The sequence below is a fragment of the Osmerus eperlanus genome, chromosome 20 (assembly GCF_963692335.1).
Source record: "Osmerus eperlanus chromosome 20, fOsmEpe2.1, whole genome shotgun sequence".
In the NCBI taxonomy this organism is placed as follows: domain Eukaryota; kingdom Metazoa; phylum Chordata; class Actinopteri; order Osmeriformes; family Osmeridae; genus Osmerus; species Osmerus eperlanus.
Genome location: NC_085037.1, coordinates 4,163,069 through 4,188,158, shown reverse-complemented (window position 1 = coordinate 4,188,158; position 25,090 = coordinate 4,163,069). Strand labels below are relative to the sequence as shown.

Below are 25,090 nucleotides of genomic sequence, written 5' to 3'. Positions count from 1 at the left end.
AAACGAATGTGTGTGTGTGTGTACCTCTGTGTACTCCTTGTATCTGCGGTTGACCTCGGCTATGCTCTCGCGTGTGCCCTTGGTGGAGGGAGAGGCAGAGAAGGCCTGCTTCATCCGACTTGCTCCATCTCTCAGTTTCCGCTGGATGCAGAAGGCCTCGTACAGCTCATCCACCTGTACACACACACACAAAATACAGAAATAATTATAGACAAAGATAAAGAAACACTTATACACATACAGTTGCAAGCACACACACCCACAGTGGCAAAATACTTCAAAATAAAATTCGGATATTGTCAATGCATCGTAACATTCAGCTTTTAAAAACAATATCTGGTCTACTGGATGGGTTGACTGTTTCCACTGAAAGACAGTGAAAAACTGAAGCCTTCCTGGAACTAGAGCTAGCTTCCTCCCTATGTCCTTGGTCTGACATGCAATCCATCAAAGAAGGATTACCAGGTCAGCATCATACTACTATTTCGTGAGGCCCAGACCGAACTTCGTCCTGACTGTCTGACAGTGACGCACGGACCGAGACTGCCCCCTCAGGATTTCCACGCCCAATGCTCGGAAGTGTGAAAAGAGAGGAGGGGAGGATGGCAAAGGGAGACAAGGAAGAGAGCGCCGTGACAGGAAGGCCAAACGAGAGACGACGACAGAGGAAATCTGACAGAATCATCCTAGCCATGCAGCGCACGTGGCCCGCAGTCTGGCGCGTCATCCCCCTCCCATCTAGAGGAATACTCATGTAGCGAGCATCGCAACGACAGACGGCATGGAGAGCTCGCCAGGCTCCCTCGCCCCCCTGAGGACTGCAGGAAGAGCAGCACCGAGCGGGGTCAACGTCAAGCCACACAGCCTCCACTAAACGGCCAACACAAGATCAACATTAGGCCTAATGATAGAATTAGACATGCAGTCATTTCTACGTCTATTCCATGTTAGGCCATCAGAGAGACAGTTTTGCTTACTCATACTAGCCGCTCTCTGAATATTCTGCCTCCATCCCTCCCACCTAATCCTCTCGGGGTGTTTTAGAGAGGGTATCCAATTTGCCAACGGCGGCACTGCGGAGACAGGCGCGAAAACAAACACTTGGAGCGTCCCACATCAAAAGGAAATATTCAGGCGTGCCCAGCGGGGGCGCAGTGAAAGATTGATGCATCGCCGTCTTTAAACTGCTCATTAGAGAAAGGAGGAGTGCGTGTCTGTGTGTGTGTGGGGGGGATATGGGCCAATCTGGCAACCCCCGCCTAGACAATAGCGAGCGTGCGAGTGTGAGAGGGAAGCGAGTATTTAGTGTGTGTGTTTGTGGGAGGGACGAGATAAATGAGGCACGCTGGAAGGTGATCGTTTGTCGCAGACACGCAGCCACAGAAAGCGGGGTTTCGCCACACTCGATCCTCTTGTTGGTGTGTAACCCATGTCCTCCTAAACGACGTCATATTGTGCACCACATTCAGATATTAAAAGTCTGAAGACTATTTGGGTTGATAAAATACACAGTGTTTGTAGGATGCCCACGCAAACCAAATCGTACCAGCGCCTTCCCCTAACACACATTCCACACACACACACACATCCCCCGAACACACCCCACACAACCCTATGGTGATAAGGGCCCCATGTGTGCCACCCCCAAACCTAATCTCATTTCATACCCCACCCACACACACACACACACACACACACACACACACAAACACACACCCCTACCCAGCCTAGACCAGACCCGACGGCCCCCAGTCTGTGGTAGGTTGTTTATTTGGGGTGCAGCTGAAATGTGCAACTCGTTAAAACTCGAAACCGCAACTGTTAGTGCCTTCACATCTGATTGAAAACCGCCAGCCCAAAGCAGTACACTCAATACACCCATAACGCACTTACTACACACATGAAGCCATTATCTTTAAGAACAACACGGTATCTCTACACAATTAGAACAGCCACTGATGAAAAGGTTACCATCTTTGAGAATGAAGAAATGGCCTCATAGGCACATCATTCATGACAACCACCAGTGACCATAGAAAGGATAAGAAAAAAAGTTGACATTGTGCCTTTAAGGAAGGTTAATTTAGAACAGAGAAGAGAAAGAACTCTCTCGACACAAAAAGGTCACCATGTGCAGGGGCCCCGAGGCGTCAACCCAGGGTGTCACTCTCCCACAGTTACCTCCCCCCGGGTACAGAGAGAGCGCAGGGAACACCGAGCTGATGCGACTGAGGGAGGGGGAGGTGGGGCTGTTTGAATGAAGGTAAACAACGCGACGAACTCCTGTGGGTGGGGAGGAGAGAGAGATGAGGAAACGAGGCCTCCTGCGTGCTAAGGACGCAGCTAACACCCGCACTCTGGAGACGGAGACAGATATACAGCACTGACTGGTGACACACAGCTAGAGGGGAGCCCGCACGTACACAAGGCATGCGCACGCCCACGCGGACTGTACATATCTGAGGCGCACACACACACACACGCCCACGCGGACTGTACATATGTGAGGCGCGCACACACACACGCCCACGCGGACTGTACATATGTGAGGCGCACACACACACACACGCCCACGCGGACTGTACATATGTGAGGCGCGCACACACACACGCCCACGCGGACTGTACATATGTGAGGCGCACACACACACACACGCCCACGCGGACTGTACATATGTGAGGCGCGCACACACACACACACGCCCACGCGGACTGTACATATGTGAGGCGCGCACACACACACACACACACACACACGCCCACGCGGACTGTACATATGTGAGGCGCGCACACACACACACATACACACGCCCACGCGGACTGTACATATGTGAGGCGCGCACACACACACACACACACACGCCCACGCGGACTGTACATATGTGAGGCGCGCACACACACACACACACACACACACGCCCACGCGGACTGTACATATGTGAGGCGCGCACACACACACACACGCCCACACGGACTGTACATATGTGAGGCGCGCACACACACACACACACACACACACACACACACACACACACAGGTTGGCAGCACACACCCCTGTGGAGCTTGATCCGTAAGAGAGTTTTTTAATCTTCTCTGGCTTTTGTCCTCTTAGATTTAAGAGACGAGGAGCAGCCTCACATGGATTTAGTCAAGCCCACCCAATCACACACCCACACGCACAAACACACACACTAACAATCTCAGAGCAGGGACTGAGGTTATGCATTATTGCTATAAAACGACACAATAAAAAGAAAACGCATACCACATAAAAACTCCACTTAAATATAATGTATGTCTTAACCTCTACGGTATCTGTACTATATCTGTGGTGTAAAGAAGGAGGAGGGGAGGGGGGGGGTCCTCTTAAGTTAAGACTATGTTTACCATAAGCTTTACAGCTTTAAGGCTTTTCTACCACCCACCAAAAACGCATTAGACCAAGGGCACGAGCAGGCAAGATCTTAAAAAGATTATTCACACCTGTAGCATAGCCTAGCCACATCAAACACCATCGCACACGCTGACGGTGTCAAGAGGGAGCTTTTGTGTGTGAGTGTAAGAAAAAGAGAGGATAAGAGAACTGTGTGTGTGTGTGTGTGCGGATATTTTTATGAAACTAAAGTAGGGGAGTGAAATAGGCCTTTGTCTCAAACAAACACAAGTAGCTAGTTACCTGTATAAAGATGTACCTCATCTAAAGACCTTGGGATTGCACCAGCAAAAAGGCATTGCAGACACCTGCACCTCGGAGGCAGCGCTGTATCTAGGTCAAAACAATTGAGGGGTGCAATTGTCGGGGCCCTCGTAACAGAGTGGGAAGGAGACAAGAAGCTCCGGGGGCTCTGATGAGGGTCTTTAGAGAAGGTGCGGGGTGCTTGAGAGGCCATGCAGGTGTGTGTGTGTTCTGCAGGTTTGTTCTGAAAGGCAATGTGTGTGTGCGTGTGTGTGTGTGTACACCCTGTGGAGAATCCCAGGCCCTGGGCTGTATAACAGAGATAAATGAGCTAGTGTTGTTGCTTCTCCGCTGAAATAAGTGCGTGTCTGCTCACAGGGAGTCTAGCTTTTTGGTGAAGAACTTGTGAATGTAGTTCTCCGCTAATATTGCAACTGCATTTGCAACTACATTTGCATTATCGTTATGAAAGTATTGGACATATTTAAGACTATGCTGATAAAGCGAGCACAGTGCCTGCTGGGAAATGGAGTGCTACGGTGGACGTCCAGCTGATGCCAATCTGTGGGTGGTGGCTGGCCGCCTTGCAGTCTCCGCTGAAATCACACTCATACACTGAATCTGCCTGTCAGCAGATGGCTCTCTAATGAGATCAATCTTTGTGGAGTGTCCAGCTAGGCTAGGCCATTTGTTAAGAGTAGCCAGAGAAAAGCTATTGTCAGGAATTTGAGGTTGAGATTGGGGAGTGGGTGTGTGTGTGTGTGTGTGAGTATATAATGACCAGACTTATCCCCTCCAACACCACATGGTGTAATAGTAAACCTTATCTTTGTGCCTACGTGGCGATTTAGTCATTCATTTGTCTCTAACGTGGTTGATGATTAAAGGCTCAAACTGCTGAATCATTCTTGTGCACAAGTGTATGTTTAATTGGCCCTGACGGTTTCTCTGTGGTAGAGTGACCCTAACGACACAGCCTGCAGCCATAACGGCATGTGGCTATTCTACTGACAGGAAGTAGGGCAAACAGGATGTGTTTGAGACAGGTGGTGATGATGATAGGAGGTGGGGAGAAAGGGGGGAGAGTGGAAGGACACATCTCTTTCACTGAAAACACAGAAGCTGCCAGGTATAATTAGCACTATAGTCATCAAAAAACTATACATAGCCCTTCTTTAGTGTGCGTGTGTGTGTGTGTGTGTGTGTGTGTGTGTGTGTGCGTCTGCTTTGTGTCCGCATCTGTGTTTGTGTGTTAGTTCTGTCTGGTCTACACACACAGTCCTTTGAGGCTGTGTGCCGCCAGGGTCTACTTAACGATCGCCTATCAGCAGGGAGGTGCCGGCTGTGACGCACATCAGGCTCATCATGTTACTCCTGGTTCTGTTCTGACGCTCTGAAGTGATGTCCGCCCACTGATTGAAGATGTAATTGGCACACAAGGAAGGAGCAGGTGGTGGGATTCAGGCTCTATCATGTTGCCCTGGTTAGACTTGTGGGTGTGTGTGTTTGTTGGAGTGTGTATATGTGTGTGTGTGTGTGTGTCGGTGTGGATGGACATCAACAAGGTGATTAGAGATTGATGACAAGAACTAGGACTTCCCAAACCTTGATACTTCCCCCCCTTGTCACTCAGTGAGTGTGTGTGTGTGTGTGTGTGTGTGCGTGCGCATGCATGTGCGCGGACACACGTGCGTGTTTATGTAAAGAGTTTGCGCCACACAATGACATGATCCTCACGCCTGCTGGTCTGTGTTACCACGGTAACCGCTTGGCAGGGCGCTGTTGTGTTTTTTTTATCTGTGTTCCGGGAGCTTGGTTTGACACGCAGAGGGGGGGTGGGGGGGGACCCTGGACATTTTGGTAGAGCAGCCAGCCCTGCTACCAACACAATGACCCTTCGTTAGGTCAGAGAGACGCCACCCAACCTTTCAACCCAGGTTTGAAGCGGCCATCTACCAGTAGGCAGGAGAGGGTTCGATATCTGATAGCTACACAGACAAACCTGACAGGCCTAGTAAGGCAGTATCATGTGATGCCAGGAGACACCTATGGGTCAAAGAAAGGATATTTTTGTGTGTGTGTGTGTGTGTGTGTATAGGCGTGTGTGTAAGGGTAGGTGTTTGACCATGCAAGGACAGACACAAAGGCCAACATTCCAAGAAATGAATCATTAGCAAGGCTGTCTAAATGCAGACAGGTTACACACTGCAATATGTGATCCCATACAAGCGAACCCTGTGCTTGATGGCAGCACAACCCACCTTGCTCATGTGAAACTCCAGCCGTCTCATGTAGCGCTCAATGGTTTTGATTTGCTGCAGAACACAGAAACAGAAAAGGTTGTCAGTGGCCTAGGGTTTAGTGCACATGTCCAAACGTAACTGTTACAGCAGGTTACAAAAGGTGACATTTCGTGACAAAAGTATGACACTGATGGGTCACACTGAGCCAAGACTTGTTTAAGTCCATTTCCTCACACACACACACACACACATACACACCCACACACACAATTGTTTTCTCTTTGCATCTTACTCTTGTACTGTGCCATCTCTTGTTTATTCAGGTTTTCTCAAATTATTTCCTCCTACCTCTTTCCCCCTCCCCCATCACTTCCCACAAAGATCCGTCCTCACACACACACACACACACACACACACACACACACGTCAGGGAGGTGTTTCTGGTAAACTCTCCTCCTCCCCTCACTCACCTTGTCGAGATCGTACAGCACTCCCTGTAGCAAAACATACACGGACGAGAAAGAGAGGGGAAGAGAAGTGAGCACACGCGATTATGCACGTCTGAGGTTGACACTCATGCAAAGCAGCTTGTGGTTGGCTAACATCAAAGTTAAAAGGATTTCTATTTTAAAAACTGCCATCGCTGCTTTGGCTGAGCCATCGAGTGTTAGCCACCGTTAGGTTAATGAGACAACTTAAACGTCCTCGGAAAAGACAGATGCCATGCCGAGTTAGACAAACAGCATTGGCACATGTGCAGTTGGATAGTTAAAGTTACGCTACAATGACACCTTCAAAAAAACGGTAACCGTGTCATTTCCTGCCTCACCAGTCGAGAGTTCCTCTTCATGTCCTTCATGAGGGACGTGAGCTTGTCCAACTCTGTCTGGTGGACCTCCAGATATTCACTAGAGAGGGCACAGAGAGAGAGAATGAGCCTTTCACATACATGTATGCCACGCTCATGTTTGCCATCTGTGTATGTTGGCATGTGAGTGATTGTGTGCTCAAGGCGTAGAGCCTATGGGCCAAGCACCGATGGTTGGGGGGTTTGAGTGAAGGTAAGAGAAAAGGAATGTGTGCGCGTGTGTGTGCACCCATCTGACGCAATAACGTGGAAAGAAAAGGGAGGACAGGAGCCGAAAGAGGAGTGCTCAAAGTGTGTGTGTGTGTGTGTACTCACTCCAGGCCTTGTTTGAGGGCTCCGTAGACCTCCTCCAGTCTCTTGGGCTGTGGCTCTCTGGAGCTGCTGGCCTTGTGCCCGGACAGATGGGGCTTCTTGGGCTTGGACTGGGGCTTCTTCTGGACCACTGAGTTCCCCATGAACGAGTTACACCTGGAGACACACACGGTCAGCTTGGACGGTCGCTATAGAATGTTACGACTACCCGCGGAAAATGCAGAGGAAATCTGGGTCAGCGGAGACACACGCACACACACACACACAGGTACAGAGGCATATACTCCCTTTTCTTCAAACACACACACACACTCGTACGAGTCAGGAATAGGACCAACAACAGAGTATGATTCTCCATTTACTTAAACGGATTCTCACGTCAGCAAGTAATATACTTACTCAGCAGTTTCGGTGGTGGCCCTGTCTGTGATATGATGCTCATATCTGCAGAGTTGGCCTTTGCCACGCCATGTAAAGGGGCAATCTGCTAATGGAATTCACTAGACGTTGAAACCTTACGATTTCATTTTCCAAGAATGGTGGTCTCATGGTATCACTCTGTGCATTCTTCTGTCTCCTACACATAAACCTCCATCGCCCTTATCCATAACAAGTGACCATTCTATCTCCGTAGGCGTACAATGTCTATAGAAATGCTGGCAGTGTGTGTAAAGGTGCTCGTAGAGTGCGTATAGTCTCATCCAGTCGTATGTGTGATAAGGGTCCTCTCTGAAATGCAGTAAAGCTGGATTCCAGAGTCATCTTGAGGCTACGGGTGACGGATGACTTCTCCGGTCGGCACGTCTGAACCCGCCGCTGGAGGAGGCGGGAGAGAGGTCTGAGCTGCTGTGAATGTAGGCCAGCATCGTGGAACGGGAGCGCATCGTGGAACGGGAGCATCGTGGAACGGGAGCGCCTCGTAGCCTTGGGGGTCACGCTCGCTGACGCAACATTCAGCAGCACGGCTCCAGCAGGGATTGGGTATGTGGATTTGTCACACACACACACACACACACACACACATATACACTGCCGTTCTGGCATTCTCTATTTTCCACATACACATCCATGTTGTTATGTACATGCAAACACACACACACACACCGACACAGAGCATCAGGCCTTTTGAAGCTCGTCGCATTCCTTCAAATTCTCTTCAAAGTTGAAATCGGAATGATAAGTCAGGCTGTCTGTCAGTTGCCCGCTGATCAGATTTATCTAAACCAATTACTTCATTCACAGTGTGTGTATGTGTGTGTGGTGGAGGGCATTCTCAAATGGGCTTGCTAAGAAAGGCTGGAGTCTCTAAGGAGGTCATTGGCACAGCCGTCAAAACGGAGATGCGAGATATATCTGCCTGTGACGGGATGAGGAAAACTTTCATCCTTTGAAGGCCGAGACCAGTTTGAATCTTCGTATGTGGAACACGGAATTTCACTTGATCTATTGCAACAAAATCCCCGAAAGTATGGATGCAAAGTCTTGCAGATAACTTTTCTTGAGACTTAAATGTGATGTTGCTGTATGACTGAGTGTAAATGCATTAAGGCCTTTCCATGCCTACAGTGGAAAATTCATATCACACTTTCCAAACTTCTGTCAGTTATCTATTATTTCTCTTCCCTCCAACTATGACGGTAAACGGAGGGGGTACATTTGTCTCCTCAGAAATGTTCAGAAATGAAAAGTAGTCATACCGTGAGCGTCTTTCCTGTAGCGTGCTGAAGCCAGCGAAGGATTGACTCCGAATGATGCCGTTGGGCCCCCCGGGGGAGTGTGTGCCGGCCGCCATGATCTCCGGGACACGGGACGACACTCCTATTGAACGACAGACAGAGGGGGGTTCAAGAAGACCAATCATTTCGAACAGGCTTCCCAGCTTCAAGGTGATGATATTATCATATCCAGGTAATGACATACTTCAACCATGAGAGGCTACAAACACAAACAACGTTGTCACGTTTGTGACCATGCTTTACACCACGATGCAAATTCAACATCTGCGACGAGGTCGAATAAATTGGCAAAGGAAAGGACTGAAAAGCCAACAGCTATTTGGTTTTGCCCGGTGTAAGAAGTGGTGCAAAAGAGAAACAAAAACTAAAGAAAGAAGTAGATTTGCTTGTGTGGGGTTACAGGGTGACGACAAAGGCTTCAGAAGAGGCTGTAGAGGCTCTAAAGGTTCCTGTCCTTCATCCCACACTGCTGTCATCAACACAACACCACCTTGCTCAGTAGCTTGGCTGTGCTGGAGTTAGGAAACAAGGTTTTTCACACAAACTTGTGATAAGGGCTCTGAAGAAAGAAAAAAATCTGCCTGAGAATAATGCAATGAGTTGAGGCACCAAGTCAAAGTGGGTCATAGTGGATGAGCACCTGGGTTATGTCATGGATCCATTGAAGCGTCTCCTTTAGACGGAGCAAAGTAGGCTAGCATTCCCAGGAAGTCTAGAAACATCTATTGTCGAGTGATTAGCACTTGTTTACGTAACTCCATCCCCATTGTCTGTTGTTTAAGTCTATATTTAGATACCTTGGGCTGTCAGTCATACTTCTGAAGCATCGTTAGTTTTGTTTGTAGATCTTGAATGCTCAGCTGAGACACCCCAGTGCTCAGCACTTGAGGAACCAGCCCCAAAAATAGACCCTTGGCAGAATGAAATGGCTGCATTTAGCTACGAGATAATGGCGTCTCAAGCTGCACACCCCACAGGGAGGGACCACATTAGAAGATTGAACCACTGCTTGAAGATAATCTTGGTAAGCGCATGTCCAGTAGATGCAGTGACTGAGGACAAAACTAATTCGCGTTCAGTAGTCCGTTCTCTCAAATTATCGCTTCATAACTGAATACGCTGGTGGATTTCATGACAAAGAAATGCATTTCAATTCAAATAAGGCTTCTCCTAATGGCCCTTTACCTTCGCTTCCAAAAGTGGCTATGACAGCAAATTTAATAAAGCACAAAAACAAGTATTGTATTGCTTTCCAATGTACAATGCACTCCCATTCACTTGAAGCACTGAATTAGTCTAAACTCGATTGAAATCAAGTTGACCTTTAGACCTTGGTTCACATGGCTAGTAAACAAAACCAACTGTTGCCACTGGTGAACAAACAAGTAAACAACAACAACGGCAACATTACAGCATGAAGGAGCGTGTTGTTAGTCCTTCCGACAGTGTGGCTGAACGATGATAGTCTCCTCAGCACTGCGAACGCCGAGGGCGAGATGTTGCATCATCAAAGCTCGACTGGCCTCAGTTTGACACCGTTTGCAAGCAGGCTGTGCACTACTGTCTACGCGCTTGCTCGCTGGATCCATTCGCCTCATTCTGAATCTCACTCACACACACACACACACACACACGTAGGAAAACGATCGCTCTGCGCTGTAAAAGAATCTACATCCAGCAAAGTCATCTCCACCAGCGCCCCTCCCCCCATCCCCCACCAATAATCTCACACACACTCTCCCGCTCGTGACCCTGTTGTCCGTCGCTACCCAGGGGAGTCTGAGGCCGGCGACAGGCTACCTGATACCCCCCCCCAGGGCCCGGGGACGGAGCATGGGGACATGGATACGATACAGAGACCACCTCACAGAGACCACCTCACAAAGACGACCCGGGGCCCTGCCAAAGACTAGATGTGGTCCTGCAGAGAACTGACAACAGAACCCAGAAACCTGGCATGACCCCAGCTAATTCTAGAACATGAGTTCATATGTGCCCTGGATCCGTAATATGTGCAGGATGAGGGCTGATTATGTTTGTGTCGGACAAGGATGTTACGGCTTGATTGACCAGCTTCCCCTTTTATTTCTACGGAAAAGCAGAAAATGTCCAAAGTGAGGTGAAAACGGTAGATGGAACTTTCTTTAATATGACTCACTGCATGAGCCAATCTAAGATGTTGTTAACCAGGATAATTTTGGGGTACTTTAAAAAGTCATTTCCCAGAAACATAAGTCATAAAAAGCTAAGGTAATATATGTTTGTAGTGATTGTTTTGATATTGGGTGCATCTGATGAAGCACAAAAAGCTAATTTCCTTTTTTCCAATCAAAAAGAATAGGCTAACCATTTCATTGTGTGTTGTTTTGAGTCAAAACACCAGTTAAGACATGAGTGTATGTTGCTGAATTTAGCACAAGCTTTACGACAAAGGCATACACCCACCTCCATGTTTGAATGATCTACATTTTCCAACCTCGTTTTCCTGAACGTTCACTTCAGAAAGGTTACCTCAGCGCGACGAGGGCATGCAAGTGTCTCATTGTCCTCACTGACAAAACAGCTTGTTTTCCCCGATTGTAGCAGTTTAAAGGAAGCTATGTGGAATGACTAGTATACCAGCCAGCTCCATTCATGCCCGAGCTTGTCTCATCCCATGGACGCAGCCTCTGACGTTCACCACAAAAACAAACCACTCAACTCAGCCCCAAATCACAGGTTTCCCTGGGTCTCACCGATTCTCACGAAAGGGTCATCTAAAACGCACTTTCCTTGTCGCCAAAGACACACACGTCATCGCCTCCACCAGGGTCGAACAAGCCCCTCTTCTTATTGCCCCCCCCGGCTTTCCTCCCTTTCCTTCCCATAAGAGTCGTTCAATGCTTTCAAGACAGCTACTCCTGATGCATTCTGGGTAGGTGCCAGGGAGACAGTGATGAATGCGGCTGCCAGTCATGCCATTGAAGGGAGCTTTCCGTCTGGGGCACTCACACCATGAGCTCACACATAAGGCCCTCAGTGGGGGACGGAGGGTGAGAGAGGCAACCAGTGTCTCTGCTTGAGGAGAAACAGTGAGCACACGAAAGTGCAAGAGCGTGCGTTTGAGGAGAATTGGTGTGTCTGTCTGTGTGTGTGTGTGTGTTGTGAGTGCGTATAAGAGTCAAAGAGTGTGCGTCTGAGTAGAATGTGTGTGTCGGAGGCTTGTCTGTGAACACCGGCCTCATCAGTATTCTCCACTTGGCACAGAGTCCCTGGGGTAGTGGGGGGGGGGGGGGGATGATGTAATGGGCCAGGGGGTGAGAAAGGGGGAGGGAGGTGTTACTAATTTGCCCCCGCCCCTACACACAGTTCAAGTGCATCCGTCCCCTCAAGAAACACACAAGCACAGACTGTGTGTGTGTGTGCTCTCATTTGTGTCTGTGATTGGGGTAATGTTGCTCCCCTAGCGAAGCTGTGTGTGTGCGTGCACGCGCATGTGCGTGAGTGTGTGTGGAAAGACCACCTTAGAGGGGGTGATGGTACCAAAAAAGGTCATATGGATGGAGGGACTGGTAAGCAGTGTGGCAGAAATGAGGAAGGGCGTGAGGGATGAGAGAGAGGAGAGCAAGAGATTGTGTGTGTGTGTGTGTGTGTATGTGGGGAGGGGGGGTCGTTCATCCGCTCCCCCAGCAGGGTCCGGGGAGTCCAAGGTTGAACACCGCAGGACTGATCCTGCTGCCAGCACCGAAGAGACATCCTGAAGACCGGACACACACACACAAACACACAAACACACTAACTTTCCAAGCCTCTCTTTTTCTCTCACACTCGAACACAAAAATTAACCGTCACCCCTTCTCACCCTCCAACACTGACAACCACCCACCTCCTTGTTTATTTTTTTATTCTCTCCAGTCTCTTCAAAACCACTGTTCCCACATAACTACACCCATCTTTCATACAAGAGCCCGCACACACAAACACACATTAGAAAAACCCTGATGCTGCCCTCAGCGTGCGTGAGTAACATCCCAGCCCACGGTGTTCGCTAACAGGAGGCTAATTCTTAATGCCTTGTATAAATTAGCCTCTCCATAGCAACAGCAGACAATACGGGTGGGTTATGTGAAGCAACATTGCTATTATGAGCGGGGCCACAGAGACCTAGGACGCCATCATCAGCCTATGAGGTTAACCCTTGTGTTATCTTCGGGTCATTCCGACCCATCAGTCATTGTGACCCACCGTCGTATTGCGACAAATTTACCTCATACAAAAACAAAGTGAAGCATTTTCTTTTAACTGATGGGCTGTCTCAGACCCCCCACATTGCAAAGGTTAAAAGAAAATTATTTTTATTTGTTTTTGTATTGGGTAAAATTGGGTAAACACAACGATGGTTCGTTATGAACCTTTGGGTCATGTGACCCGAAGGCAGCACAAGGGTTAAGGGGAGGGTAGAAACAGGGTTAGGCTCCTGTGCCAATCGGGTTAGGGCCTTAAAGGGGTCTGCATTTCGTCAAATAGTGTCACTAAAAAGCCTCTAGACGTCATTACAGTGTTGGACCGGAATAACCGCAAGTCTGACCATAGTTTGGAGTATAACCGGTTGTACGGTCGTATAACGGTCAGTGGTCAACATAGGTGGTCCACAAGTTTGCCTTTAAAAACCTCTGTTTGGTTATTTCAGTGAAATACAGCAAAATTAAACTGTGGATTAATTATTCTTTTTATTAAAGAAGGATCTGGATCTTTGTGATAGGATTAAAATTGGGAGGAGGATGTGTGTGTTTTAATCCCACCAGCTTCTCTTTGACCTAGTGCCCTGTTGACCTGTTAAATTCTTGTCCTTTAACCAAACGAATATCTAGCAGGGGTGGTGGGGGGTGGGGGGGGTGGATCAACATACAAGAAAACGCATGGTATACGTTCCCCACGCCCGCAAGCACCAACACGCCACGGCTCTGGCATCCACCACACACACACACACACCCCAAAATAAACCAAAACCTCCAGCAACACCGAGCAGAATGCACAGCCCTCTTGCCTGTTCTTGAAAGTTTCAGAAGCGTGCTATTCATAGCGCCCATTATCAGCTAACACAGAAGGGTAGCCGACACACACAGCCGGAAAGTCACACTCTCCTAATTAGAAAGTCGTCCGGGGGACAGGCACAACATCTCAGAGCTCCACTGTGCAGGAAGTTCTCCACCTGAACTCCCAGCTAAGGTGGAGAGCTTGGCAGGGAAGAGAGATTACATTGAGAATTGTCTTTTTCTCTAAGAGGCATCAGTGTGACAAATAAAGTTGGTGGAGGAGTTGGCGGATGAGAAACACTTGACCGATAAATAACTTTGAAAAAGACTGGAGAATTTGATAGAACTTGATTTCACTCTCCAGTGAAAATGGTTAACTGACAAGTCTTCTGACTGATTAAGTTGAATGCCCTAATAGTTGGTTCCTTATCCATGACTTTCACAATTGTGCACGCTGACTTTTTTGAGGCACGCGCTGTCCAAAGCCATCAGTTTTTTTTTTCACGCCCCTGTCGTAAACTACCTCAGACATCCGTAGCTTCAGAGAAACTAGGAACCCAGAGTTGTAAATACATGACGTGTGAAGGGACGGAATTCACCGGAGGCTTTGAATCAACGAATATGGGTCAGAGCATCATCATCATCATCAGCCTTAGCCCCATACTACGCCTGGGGAAACAAAATGGAATCCTTTCAAACATGAGCTATGACGAACTGCTCTGAAACACATTGAATACACACACAGGGTAAAAAAAGAGAATGATAGTTGAATTTTGGTCAATAATGGTATGTACAACAGTTTTTTGTTTGTTTTGTTGACAGGGTCTGGGAACTGAGGTATGGCTTACAACCATTGAGGTTTTAGTACTTTGATACAATAAAGAGTCATATTCTTTCACATTCATTTGAACTTTCTACTAGAAGCAAAATAGTATTCACAAAATATTTTCATGGTGGTTTTGGTACGACAAACTCCAATTTCAGCTTATATTTCAGTGGCACCGTCAGTTTGAAGAAAAGAAACGTGAAATAGGCAGAGGCCTGTAAAGCAGGCGGAACACAATCTGGTCATCTGAGGCCCTTTAATGCAGTTATCACTGTCATGTGCAACTCTCTCTCACATATATCCACACCCCACACACACATGGTGTGTCATTTGGAGAAAGACAGGCCAAGCTTTATTAATAGCAGACAACTCTTAGCTAGTCCATACCACACAATACAAGCTGATAGGAGTCAGATGAGATTCGACTGGAGTCGACTCAATAACATTATTCAATTGGTTCTTGTTGATTCAATAGTTTCTGTTGGCAGGGGAGAGAGAGTAATGAGAATTTGATCTGCAGGGCACGAATTGTGAGAAAATGCAGTTCGGGGAGTGCCTGAAATGCCACAGAACCATTGTGTGCGTGTGTGTGTCTGCATGTAAGTGTGCGTGTGTGAGAGAGATGGGGGAGGTCAGTGACCATCAAAGGAAGTGTCACATGAGCCGCCACAAGAACTCCCAAAGCACGGACACAAAAAACCCCACCTGACTGCATGACGGATACTCACTTCTTCACCTAAGCAATTCAAGCTTTTAACACAGAAAGTGGTGATATTTTGCCTAATATCACTGGAACCAAAGCCTCCGATTCAAGACCCCAATCCAGCGGCCCCTTTAATCTGTTCATCCGAAATGTCACGCTTATCATCCTGGGCTTAATTTCACTTCTTCCACAGCGGAAGGAAGCTTGTTCTCCAGACCCAATAGAAAGCTTAAGTTATGCTATTCAGTCAGTTGAAGTAGGGACACCGGATTTCACAGCAACGCAAAACCAAGAACGAGGGGACTTTGAACGAGTTGGAAATGTCACAGGGTTGGCAGAGATATGCCTGCGACGGATTCTTTATTAAGTGCACGACTGTGAAATAATAAGCCACGGTTGACTTTGGTATGGACTTCCTGTGTATGCACACACACACACAGTGACTGGACACACACACACACACACACACCCTTGGAGGATCCTTTTAACATTCATGCATTTTCTATAATAAACACGAGGAAGACAAAGACTTGAGGAGCACAAAAACAAATGTCCTTTTCTCAACTAAAATGCCAACTGGGGTCGAAGAAGCTGGCCTGATCCTATCTGGATGTCCACTGTGACTGTGGTTCGAGATATCCTCATATGTTCATTTTGGATCTTTGACAGGGAGATTGGCATGCAGATGGTCAATTGGAAGGGCCGTTGTGGATAACAACAGGGCACAGTTGCCCTATCATACATCATTAGACTAAATGGAGCCATGGCTTGCCTAGCTAGCGCCTTGGCACAGGGATGGTCTAGAACACAAACCCTTCCAGAGCAATGAGAGGATGTGATGGAGGGAAAAGAAGGAGGAATGGAGGGGATGGGAGGAGGACATTTTGTGATGTACAGGGACATGACCACAACATGTCTAACACTGGGTGACTATGCTGGCTAAACCCACTAAAAATAGCACTGCATACCAAAACACGGGGCTAGGTTTGTAGGTCACATCCTCAAGTTCATGTCTAAGCAGTTTTGGTTCATTCTTATTTCAACCGGCACTGCCAAAAAAATACTAAAACTGTAGTATTTAACCCTCGTGCTGCCTTCGGGTCACATGACCCAAAGGTTCATAACGAACCATCGTTGTGTTTACCCAATTTTACCCAATACAAAAACAAATAAAAATAATTTTCTTTTAACCTTCGCAATGTGGGGGGTCTGAGACAGCCCAACGGTTAAAAGAAAATGCTTCACTTTGTTTTTGTATGCGGTAAAGTTGTCGCAATACGACGGTGGGTCACACGGCTGATGGGTCAGAACGACCCGAAGATAACACAAGGGTTAAAAAAGGCTGCCATCATCATAGCATTAACACATTTTTGCCATTCGAACAGCGCAAAGTTAACAGCTAGTCCATGGAACCTTGATTAAACCATCCCAATGATGATTGTGCCAGAGAGATTAATTAAACAACAGGACATTGGCTCGAAAGAAAAACAAACCGGTCGAGAGAATATGTATGGACACAGCATAAAGTGTTCTTTCTCGCAGAAAATACTTCAATGCGCATACATTTCAAATCATTTAGGTCTGTATATTTCTATTTACTCTAGAATTTCATGCTGAGTATCTTTCTATATTACCATTAGCTTAGCTAATGCAAATGATGATTGCCTTTTCACTCAGTAAATCTCATAACTGAAAGCAGGAGGGCAGAACTGGGTTAAAGTGACACACACACACTTAAAACTCTCTTAATAGCACTTATCATTCAGTATTTCACTGCCTAACACACAAGCCCTTAGCAAGTCGCGGATGCATACACAGACTTTGAAGTCACGGAAACGAAGATTTCATTATTCGGCGAGGGCACCATGCTATAGTCGGCCTGTTTGATGGAGAGATGACAAACAGGTAGATGGGTAGGAACAGCCTACTTAGAGGCAGAGGATGCTCGAGACAGAGAGAGAGAGACAGACGGACAAACGTGAAGAGACAGAGAGAGAGACAGAGAGAGAGAGACAGAGAGAGGAGCACATACGCACACTGCCAGATGGACACCCACGCCGTCACCTGTAGTTAAGCAGGCATTGGAAGGGCTCTGATCCTTACCTGCACACGTTTGCCGATCATCCAGACGAACCCATTCACCTGAAGGCTTTACCCTCTTCCTTCCATCCTTTCACCCCCCCCCCCTTCATCTGCTCCCATGCTGAACATCTTCCACCCTTGCCAACCAGCCACACCATCACCTCAGCATAACTGTAATATTACAGCAGTAGTATAGTCTAACTATTGTCCTAGTGTGCAGTATGGTATCCTATCAGTGTAGCAGTGAGATACTGTCTTACTAACATTACTGTGCTACTATAACAGTACTAATAAGTACTGAAGGCTGTTTTGCATGTGGGTCAAGACCAACCCAAAAAATATTGAATAATGAATAATAATGTCCACACGTACAGGATTTTGCACAGAAACACAGATGTGACTGAAGTAAAGCCCTAAGCGCTTCACGAGAGTATGGTTTTACGAGGCTCATCATTTTAGGCTCGTAGAATATTAATCTGTTATGATAACCTGCCCCTGGTGAGAGTCTGGGGCGGGGGGGGGGGTGGGTGGGTTGTCCTGCATCGCCCCCGGGGCTTGTGGGTAACGTGAACATGGACACCTCGCTGGAGCGATGACAGCCACCACTTACAGAACAGGAATAACCGAACGCACGACTACAACTTCCCCTCCGTCCTGGCAGACTCCTGCGCCCGTCTCTGCTCTTTGAGATGAGACGGGGAAATTGACAGTTCATTAACCCGTGGCTTGCTTGCTTGCTTGCGTGCTTCCATTCTCGCTCTCTCCCTCTCTCCATCTCCCACACCCTCTCTCCCCCTTCCTCTCCCCCTCCCTCTCCCTGACAAGGCAGATAGAGACACAGGGGGAAACAAACAGACGGGAAGACGGATGCGCTCACGTCAACCCATCTGGCTGGCTCACAGCTGTTCAGACACCAGGGTTAGGGCACCACAAACACAAACACAAAACATCCAGATGATCAGATTATGAATTTGTAAACCACTCGGCCACGGTGGCGCCTCCCATCCTGTTTGGTGGCAGCCATCTCACTCCCGGTGAGAAAAACGTGCTTCTATGCCTACATCTGCTGCAGAGGTGGGCATTAGGGTGTGTGTGTGTGTGTGTGTGTGTGTGTGTGTGTATGTGCCTCGCTGGTCACTAATGGACTGGTTATTATGGAAGATGGGACGGGGGGGGGGGGGATTAAAAGGGAGAGGCCCCCTGATTTCCTGATCTGCTTGGAGACAGGGGAGGAGGGGGGAAGGCAACACCCCCATTGTCATCCCTCCATCCTCAACCAGGGCCAGCAGAGAGAGGAGGCAGAGGGAGGGAGGGAGGAATGCCCCAGGGTGGACCAGTAGCCTCTCGCCTCCCAGCACCTGCCACACCATGCTGCTGGGGCTGCCTCATGGCCACACACACACACACACACACAGACGAGAAGTCCAGACAGTCCAGCCAGGAAGGTCACTTCCAGGAACACACACACACACACACACACACACAAGGAGGATAGGAGAGGAGAGACGGTTTGCTTCCAACCACACACACCCACCGACACACTGCCTTGCCCAGCCCCGAGGTCCAATGGACAGCTGAGGATACAAGGGAGTGTTCACGGTTTCCTTGTTGGCCAGTCTCTCTCTCTCTCTCTCCAATTTCACTTTGGCGACATAGGGAATATCCCACCTTTAATCCTCAACGTTAGAATTCAAATCCACATCCATCTCTCCACTGTTCCTTTTCATTTCCCCCCTTCCAGCAATACCCTAGGCCCACCCCTCCCAACCCCTGCCCTCCTCCCTCCTCCGTCCTCCCCTGTACTTCATTCTTCTTCTACATCCTCTCTTTCCTTTCCAAAGAAGAATCAACATTTCTCCATTCCCCTCCTCCCAAGACTGGTGCACATGTCTCCCATGCCGGCTCACTCCCCACACACCCCTCTCTTAAGTATCATCTACACCCCCCCCCCCCTTCTTTATCCCCTTTCAGGGTGGGATTGTCGGGATGTGCTTGTCAAGACGAGCAGGCCAAGCCTGACAGAAGGCTCTAGATCAGATAACCCCTGACATGGCCAGTGGGCTGGTCCTAAATCTCCCCTCCCCCCCTCTTATCTCATCGCCCTCATCTCCTCCTCACCTTTGACTCTCCTTCCACCCTCTTCTGCTTCCACTAAACACTGCGGGGGGGGGACACCAATTTCGTGAGTCACCGTGCCGAAAGCCGCAGCTGTGGGGAATCGGGTAAGCTGTGCGGCAACGGCGTGGCTAGAGTGTTTGACTCGACAAGACAAGAGAGGCTGTTTTCTGTCCCCAGGGTCAGCTCTAAAAGGAGCACTTTTCCCCAACTTGGAACTCTCATTCAGGAACACAAATGGCTGCAAATTGAATTTTAGTTAATTGAATTGATTGAACCAGTAACATGAATGAAATGGGGGAGGGGGGGAATCGTTGGATTTCTCCTTATCTGTAGCTTAAGAACAAGGTTAAGCTCTATCACAAAGAAATAAGGACGAGAAGGGGGGGATGAACTGGATGAACTGGATGAACTCACAGCTTTCTCTCCTCCAGCTGAGTATCCCTGACCACCACGGCTGCTGCCTGCACTCCTCACCAAACCACTCTCAGCTGTGAAAACTGAAGGCACTCCTTTCCAAAGAACGCGAGGCCAACCATTCCTGGGAACCACACACACACACACACACGTGCAAACACACGCACCCAAACCAAAGAGCACATGCAGGCACAAATGTGCATGCTACAGAGAACAGAACGTGGGAGTCTTCAGTGAGCGCTCCCAGACACCATGTCCTACTCTCTCGACATTGTTGCTACACGCCTCTCAGAAATGGACCGTTCAAATTGACCTCTGACCTCTTTTACGACCTTCTAAACTCTCCATTTGATGTCACAATCGGTGTCTAACGTGCAGGTGTATGGTCAGGCCCTGTGACGGCATAGACTGCTCCATTTGATTGATGTACAGTATTACTATTACAAACTATGAAGCGGGGGGGCAAGAGTTTGTTTTAGAGACAGACACACAGAGAGAGAGAGAGAGAGAGAGAGAGAGAGAGAGAGAGAGAGAGAGAGAGAGAGAGAGACAGACACAGAGAGAGAGAGAGAGAGAGAGAGAGAGAGAGAGAGAGAGAGAGAGAGAGAGAGAGAGAGATGAGAGACGAGAGAGAGAGAGAGAGAGAGAGAGAGAGAGAGAGAGAGACTGAGAGAGAGAGAGAGAGAGAGAGAGAGAGAGAGAGAAGAGAGAGAGAGAGAGAGAGAGAGAGAGAGAGAGAGAGAGATAGAGAGAGAGAGAGAGAGAGAGAGAGAGAGAGAGAGAGAGAGAGAGAGAGAGAGAGAGAGAGAATTACACAGAAAGAAAAACAAAGCCTGGGCCGGGAAACGGGCCTCTCTGATTGGCTGGTGTTCAGCCTAGCAGCCTAGCTTGGATTCCCTTCTCCCACCCCCCACCCCCGCCGTCCCAACGTTCCCCTTCAAGCAGCCAAACAGAACGCAAACGGTCTGGCAGTCGAGCAAAGCCCCCCCATTTCGCCATATCAAAGCAAGCCTGGTGTTCTCCACAGAGATATGCGTCACCCTTGAAATGTCTCCTCTCGAAAACAGCTCATGCAGCTGTGTAGAGCAACGAGTACAGCACTCATATGGTCTCCATGGTGTTTGCATTGAGCTTGACTTCCATACTGGAGAGCCTTCATCGGCATTTAAAGGGCGAGCAGACCACAAGGTCCAAATTGACTGTGCTCCAAAGATAGACACATGTGCTCATAGATTTTGGAGAATGTCAAAACATTGTCTGTTCTACATTGTCACCAACAAAAGTACACATTCCAGCTCTATTCTTCTTGTTGTAGCTTATCCCCAAACAAGTCACTGTTCCCCCCCAAGAAAAACGTAAATAGAAATAGTTAATGGGAAAATGTCAAGAGAAGTATTCTCGTTTAGGGCTGGGGCAGAAACAACCATAGACACCATCTTCTTGAGGTTGTTAATCATTCAAATGGTGAAAAAGTGCATCCTGATCACATCAGTCGTATTCCATGTTCTGTGAACCCAGTGCCTGACGATTGGTGGAGTACAGCTATAGTCTATTATCAGACTACATTATCCATTTCTAAAATCGCTGACCTAAAATCTCACACGTTACAGTTAGGCGATCGGGGTGCTGCACCCCTTTCCCCTTAATTATACAGCAGGAATGCACACAAACAACAAATACAAAATGTATCACAAACACGCTGTTGATGGAACATTGAACTCCTATCTACACCCCCAATCACGACTACAGCCCTGTCCACGTCTCGCGGCGAAATCATCACTTCCAATTACCACCGATGATGACAAGACCACTGCATTGCCAAACGGTTTAGTGGTCTCACACCTTGATAATAATAACCCCCTTTAAACCTTGACAGAGACTGTAGCCGATATATGAATCAAGTATTCTAATGCACACATCAAAAACATCAAGATATTCAAACTATTTTCTGTAACATTTTTAAAATAATAATGAGTTGCAATTTATAATTATCGATTTGAATTGACATAAGTCTTCCATGTAGAACATTTTCTACGTTTTAACCAGACAAGTGTGTCATATCAGTTCTCGTTTTGGTCCAGTAACCCTACTGCCCCGCAAACAGCTTTTCGCCTAGTTGCGCTTCCCAAAAGACTCACCAAATGGGCACAGATTGTCTAAAAAACATACAACCATTGAAAGATTCTATTTTGCATTGTATTTATATACAAATAACAATATTCTTCTCACCTCAGAAGAAACTTCTCACAGCTGGATTTTATGCGCTCTGCTGGCGGACTAACTACGGCTCTCCATCCATGCGAAACAGAGAAAACCGCATTTACTTTCAGATTTTCATAGAAACGTCTTCTGCAACAAACGAATGAAAAAGTACCAAGGTACAACTCCGAGCACTGTTATCTTTGTCCCTTGATAATCCCACAGACACCGCACTCCCAAAAGTCATGTGCATTCCAGTTTAGGTTTGTAACACTCACCCCGAAGAACGTTGAACCAATGAACAACTAGAGCTGTAACAATGGGCGTGACTGTTCCCATATCCCTCCCACATGCAAAATAGACCTATTTTGCATCCTCTTTGGCATACTTATATACTATAATATATTGTACATCAGAAAGATTTGTGTGTCGTGTTTCATTACACATATAGCAGTATGACAAATTTACCGTAGCAGCTCCGCTGTAGACTGAAGTTCGGATCTCATGACTCACTCGGTTCTTTGAATCTCGTTCAATTCAATGAACATATCTAAATCATGTTGTTCATTTGACACATTGCAGCGTTGTTCTGCTATGAATGATGAATGACAAAGTGAACTGTTCTTACTTACTATTAGGTCTATAATTTAGGGGGTATAGAGCGTAACTGAGGTGAATATGTTGAAATTGTTCCCCAGAATGCATAAAACACTAGTGTTTATGCTGGGGAACGAAACTACTATGCCACCAAAACGCTAGCAGTTAAATGGGTACCAAAGTTGCGAGAGGTGGTCAGTTATAGATACCACCAAAGATAAAACCTCAACGATGGCAAGCGAATGAGAGAGAGACACTATAGCGAGATACTAGAGAGACACCTGTGATATAAGCTCAATTGTACATAACGCCCAGCAGTAGTAATAGTAGCCCACACAATAAGTGTTTGTTGCCATGTTGGAGAGTGCGGTGCCACCGGGCATCAGTGGGCTACCTATCATGCACGATGGCACTCCGACAGGGGCGACAGAGTAAAGCCATGTCTACACCATGTATTTACACAGCTGTCACTCTGACGCTTATCTCTAGTGGGCCCTGTCCTGCTGTTTCGGGAGCAGGCCGAGTTTAGTAGATGCGTTCTCTGTGAGGAGAAAAAAGCACACAGGTCAACCACACAATATCATTGTGAAATGGGAATTCCACCGTTTTATTGTCTTTTAATGCAGCCTTTGATTGACGCCCCACCGTATGCAAATACCTCGGGATCAAGGACTTGTCAAATGAAATTTCTCCTGTCAAATTGCCACGAGGTGTTGCAGTGTGGCCTCAAATGACACACACACACATTGCATTTGCACGGAGCCATGAGAAGGAGAAAACTTCTTCAGACATACAGAAGATACATAATGAGCGTAGCACAAAATACAGGCCAAGTCATTTTGGGGCCCATAAAATAGATTTCTTGGCATCTGGTCCTATTACTGAAGAGTGGCGTGACCTAATCCATCGCTGCCAACTAGATTGCCCTCCATAAGTGGATATGGGTCGTGCCGTGTACACATTCACTTTTGGTTTTCCATTGGAAGAAGGGGTTTCTGGAAAAGAAAGCCTGTCCGTTTCGATACATCACTTCTCAATCATGCTGGAAAGCGGGAACTTCATGGATGCGTATTTATGTCGTAGGGCCAGGAGTAACTTCTGTCTGGACACATGGACAATGGGAGAACGGCCTGTGGGTCAGCAACTTTCTCTAGGGCGACAATTTCCGTGTCAATATGGGTCTGACAGCAACGTTTAAATGTCACCATTCAGCTGTGCTTTTCGAGATAAGGGATAGGACGAGACCAGAGGGCCGGAGAGAAAGAGAGGGCCAGCAGAGAGAAACAGAGGCAGATAAGGAAAGAGAGAAAGAGAGAAGAAAGCAGTGACAGAGAGAGAGAATGGAGGAAAAGTGGGGGGGAGGGGAAGAAAAAAATAAAAACATACAGAAGGGAGTGGAGGTGCAAATTCAAAAAGAGATGTTTGGAGGTTCCGAATCTGTGGGTCAAATGTGAAGTATTTTGTGACATCCAATTGTCTTTTTACTTACAAGCAAAGAAAGTTGGATTTGATGGATGTTCCATCAGAATCACATTGTGGTTCTTTTAAACGTGTGTTTAGAACTATCAATAGTTTCTAGAACCCCCGCAGAGTTCTGCTTAAGAAACCCCCTCAGGATTTTTGGTCTCAAATCTTCCAGGGGGTTCTATCAAGGAGCCTTGCATGGGTTCAATTCTCGATGCTGGAGGCGACGCGAGCACACACGCACACACGCACACACCTACGCATTCATCTCCCCTCAGCCTCTCAGCTGGTTCAGTCTGTAATTACTACTGTCATCAGCAGCCCCCCGACCAGCAGCTATATTTACTGGAGAGCCAACAAATGCACGCATGTGCACGAGCTTGCGCACACTACAGACACACAGGCATCCAGACACCCACCCACACACACACACACACACACACACACACACACACAAACTCACACTTAAAGGAGCCTTAAACCAAATTCTAAAGTACAGGCAGTTCAGCTGAATTTGCAATAAACTGATAATTATAGACAAGCGTTGAAAGGGTTAATCACTATTCCCTGGTTGGTTCTGACTAATCCTGCTGACAGACAGCCTCCAGCCAACACCTGTCATTGTCATTTCATACATTCATACATTCATACATGCGTACTATACTATACATGTATACAGTGTATCCGAGTTGAACAAAAGAGTTGCCACCACAGTTATGGCCCTGCAATATGAATGGGTTAGCCACGACAAAAATAAACAAGCAGGTTCTTCCAGGATCTGCTAGCGACACCTGCTAATAGCCAAACAATCTATACAGTCTGAATGTTGAGGAGGAGC

General features: G+C 47.5%; 1 protein-coding gene across 4 annotated transcripts in view; it reads right to left on the bottom strand.

Annotated features, from left to right (window-relative positions):
- The window catches only part of ripor2 (RHO family interacting cell polarization regulator 2), a 52,495-nt gene that overhangs the window by 7,687 nt on the left and 19,718 nt on the right, over positions 1-25,090 (bottom strand). For 2 of the 4 annotated variants that reach the window (XM_062446140.1, XM_062446141.1), the window contains exons 2-7: positions 8,796-8,916; positions 7,102-7,254; positions 6,748-6,826; positions 6,389-6,412; positions 5,937-5,990; positions 25-174 (exon numbers count right to left, since the gene is read on the bottom strand). In XM_062446140.1, the coding sequence (XP_062302124.1) occupies positions 25-174; positions 5,937-5,990; positions 6,389-6,412; positions 6,748-6,826; positions 7,102-7,254; positions 8,796-8,916 (581 nt within the window). Of the gene's footprint in view, positions 1-24; positions 175-5,936; positions 5,991-6,388; positions 6,413-6,747; positions 6,827-7,101; positions 7,255-8,795; positions 8,917-11,279; positions 11,409-22,221; positions 22,463-25,090 lie in introns of those variants that run through there. The other 2 variants (XM_062446142.1, XM_062446143.1) reach the window with 2 other exon arrangements.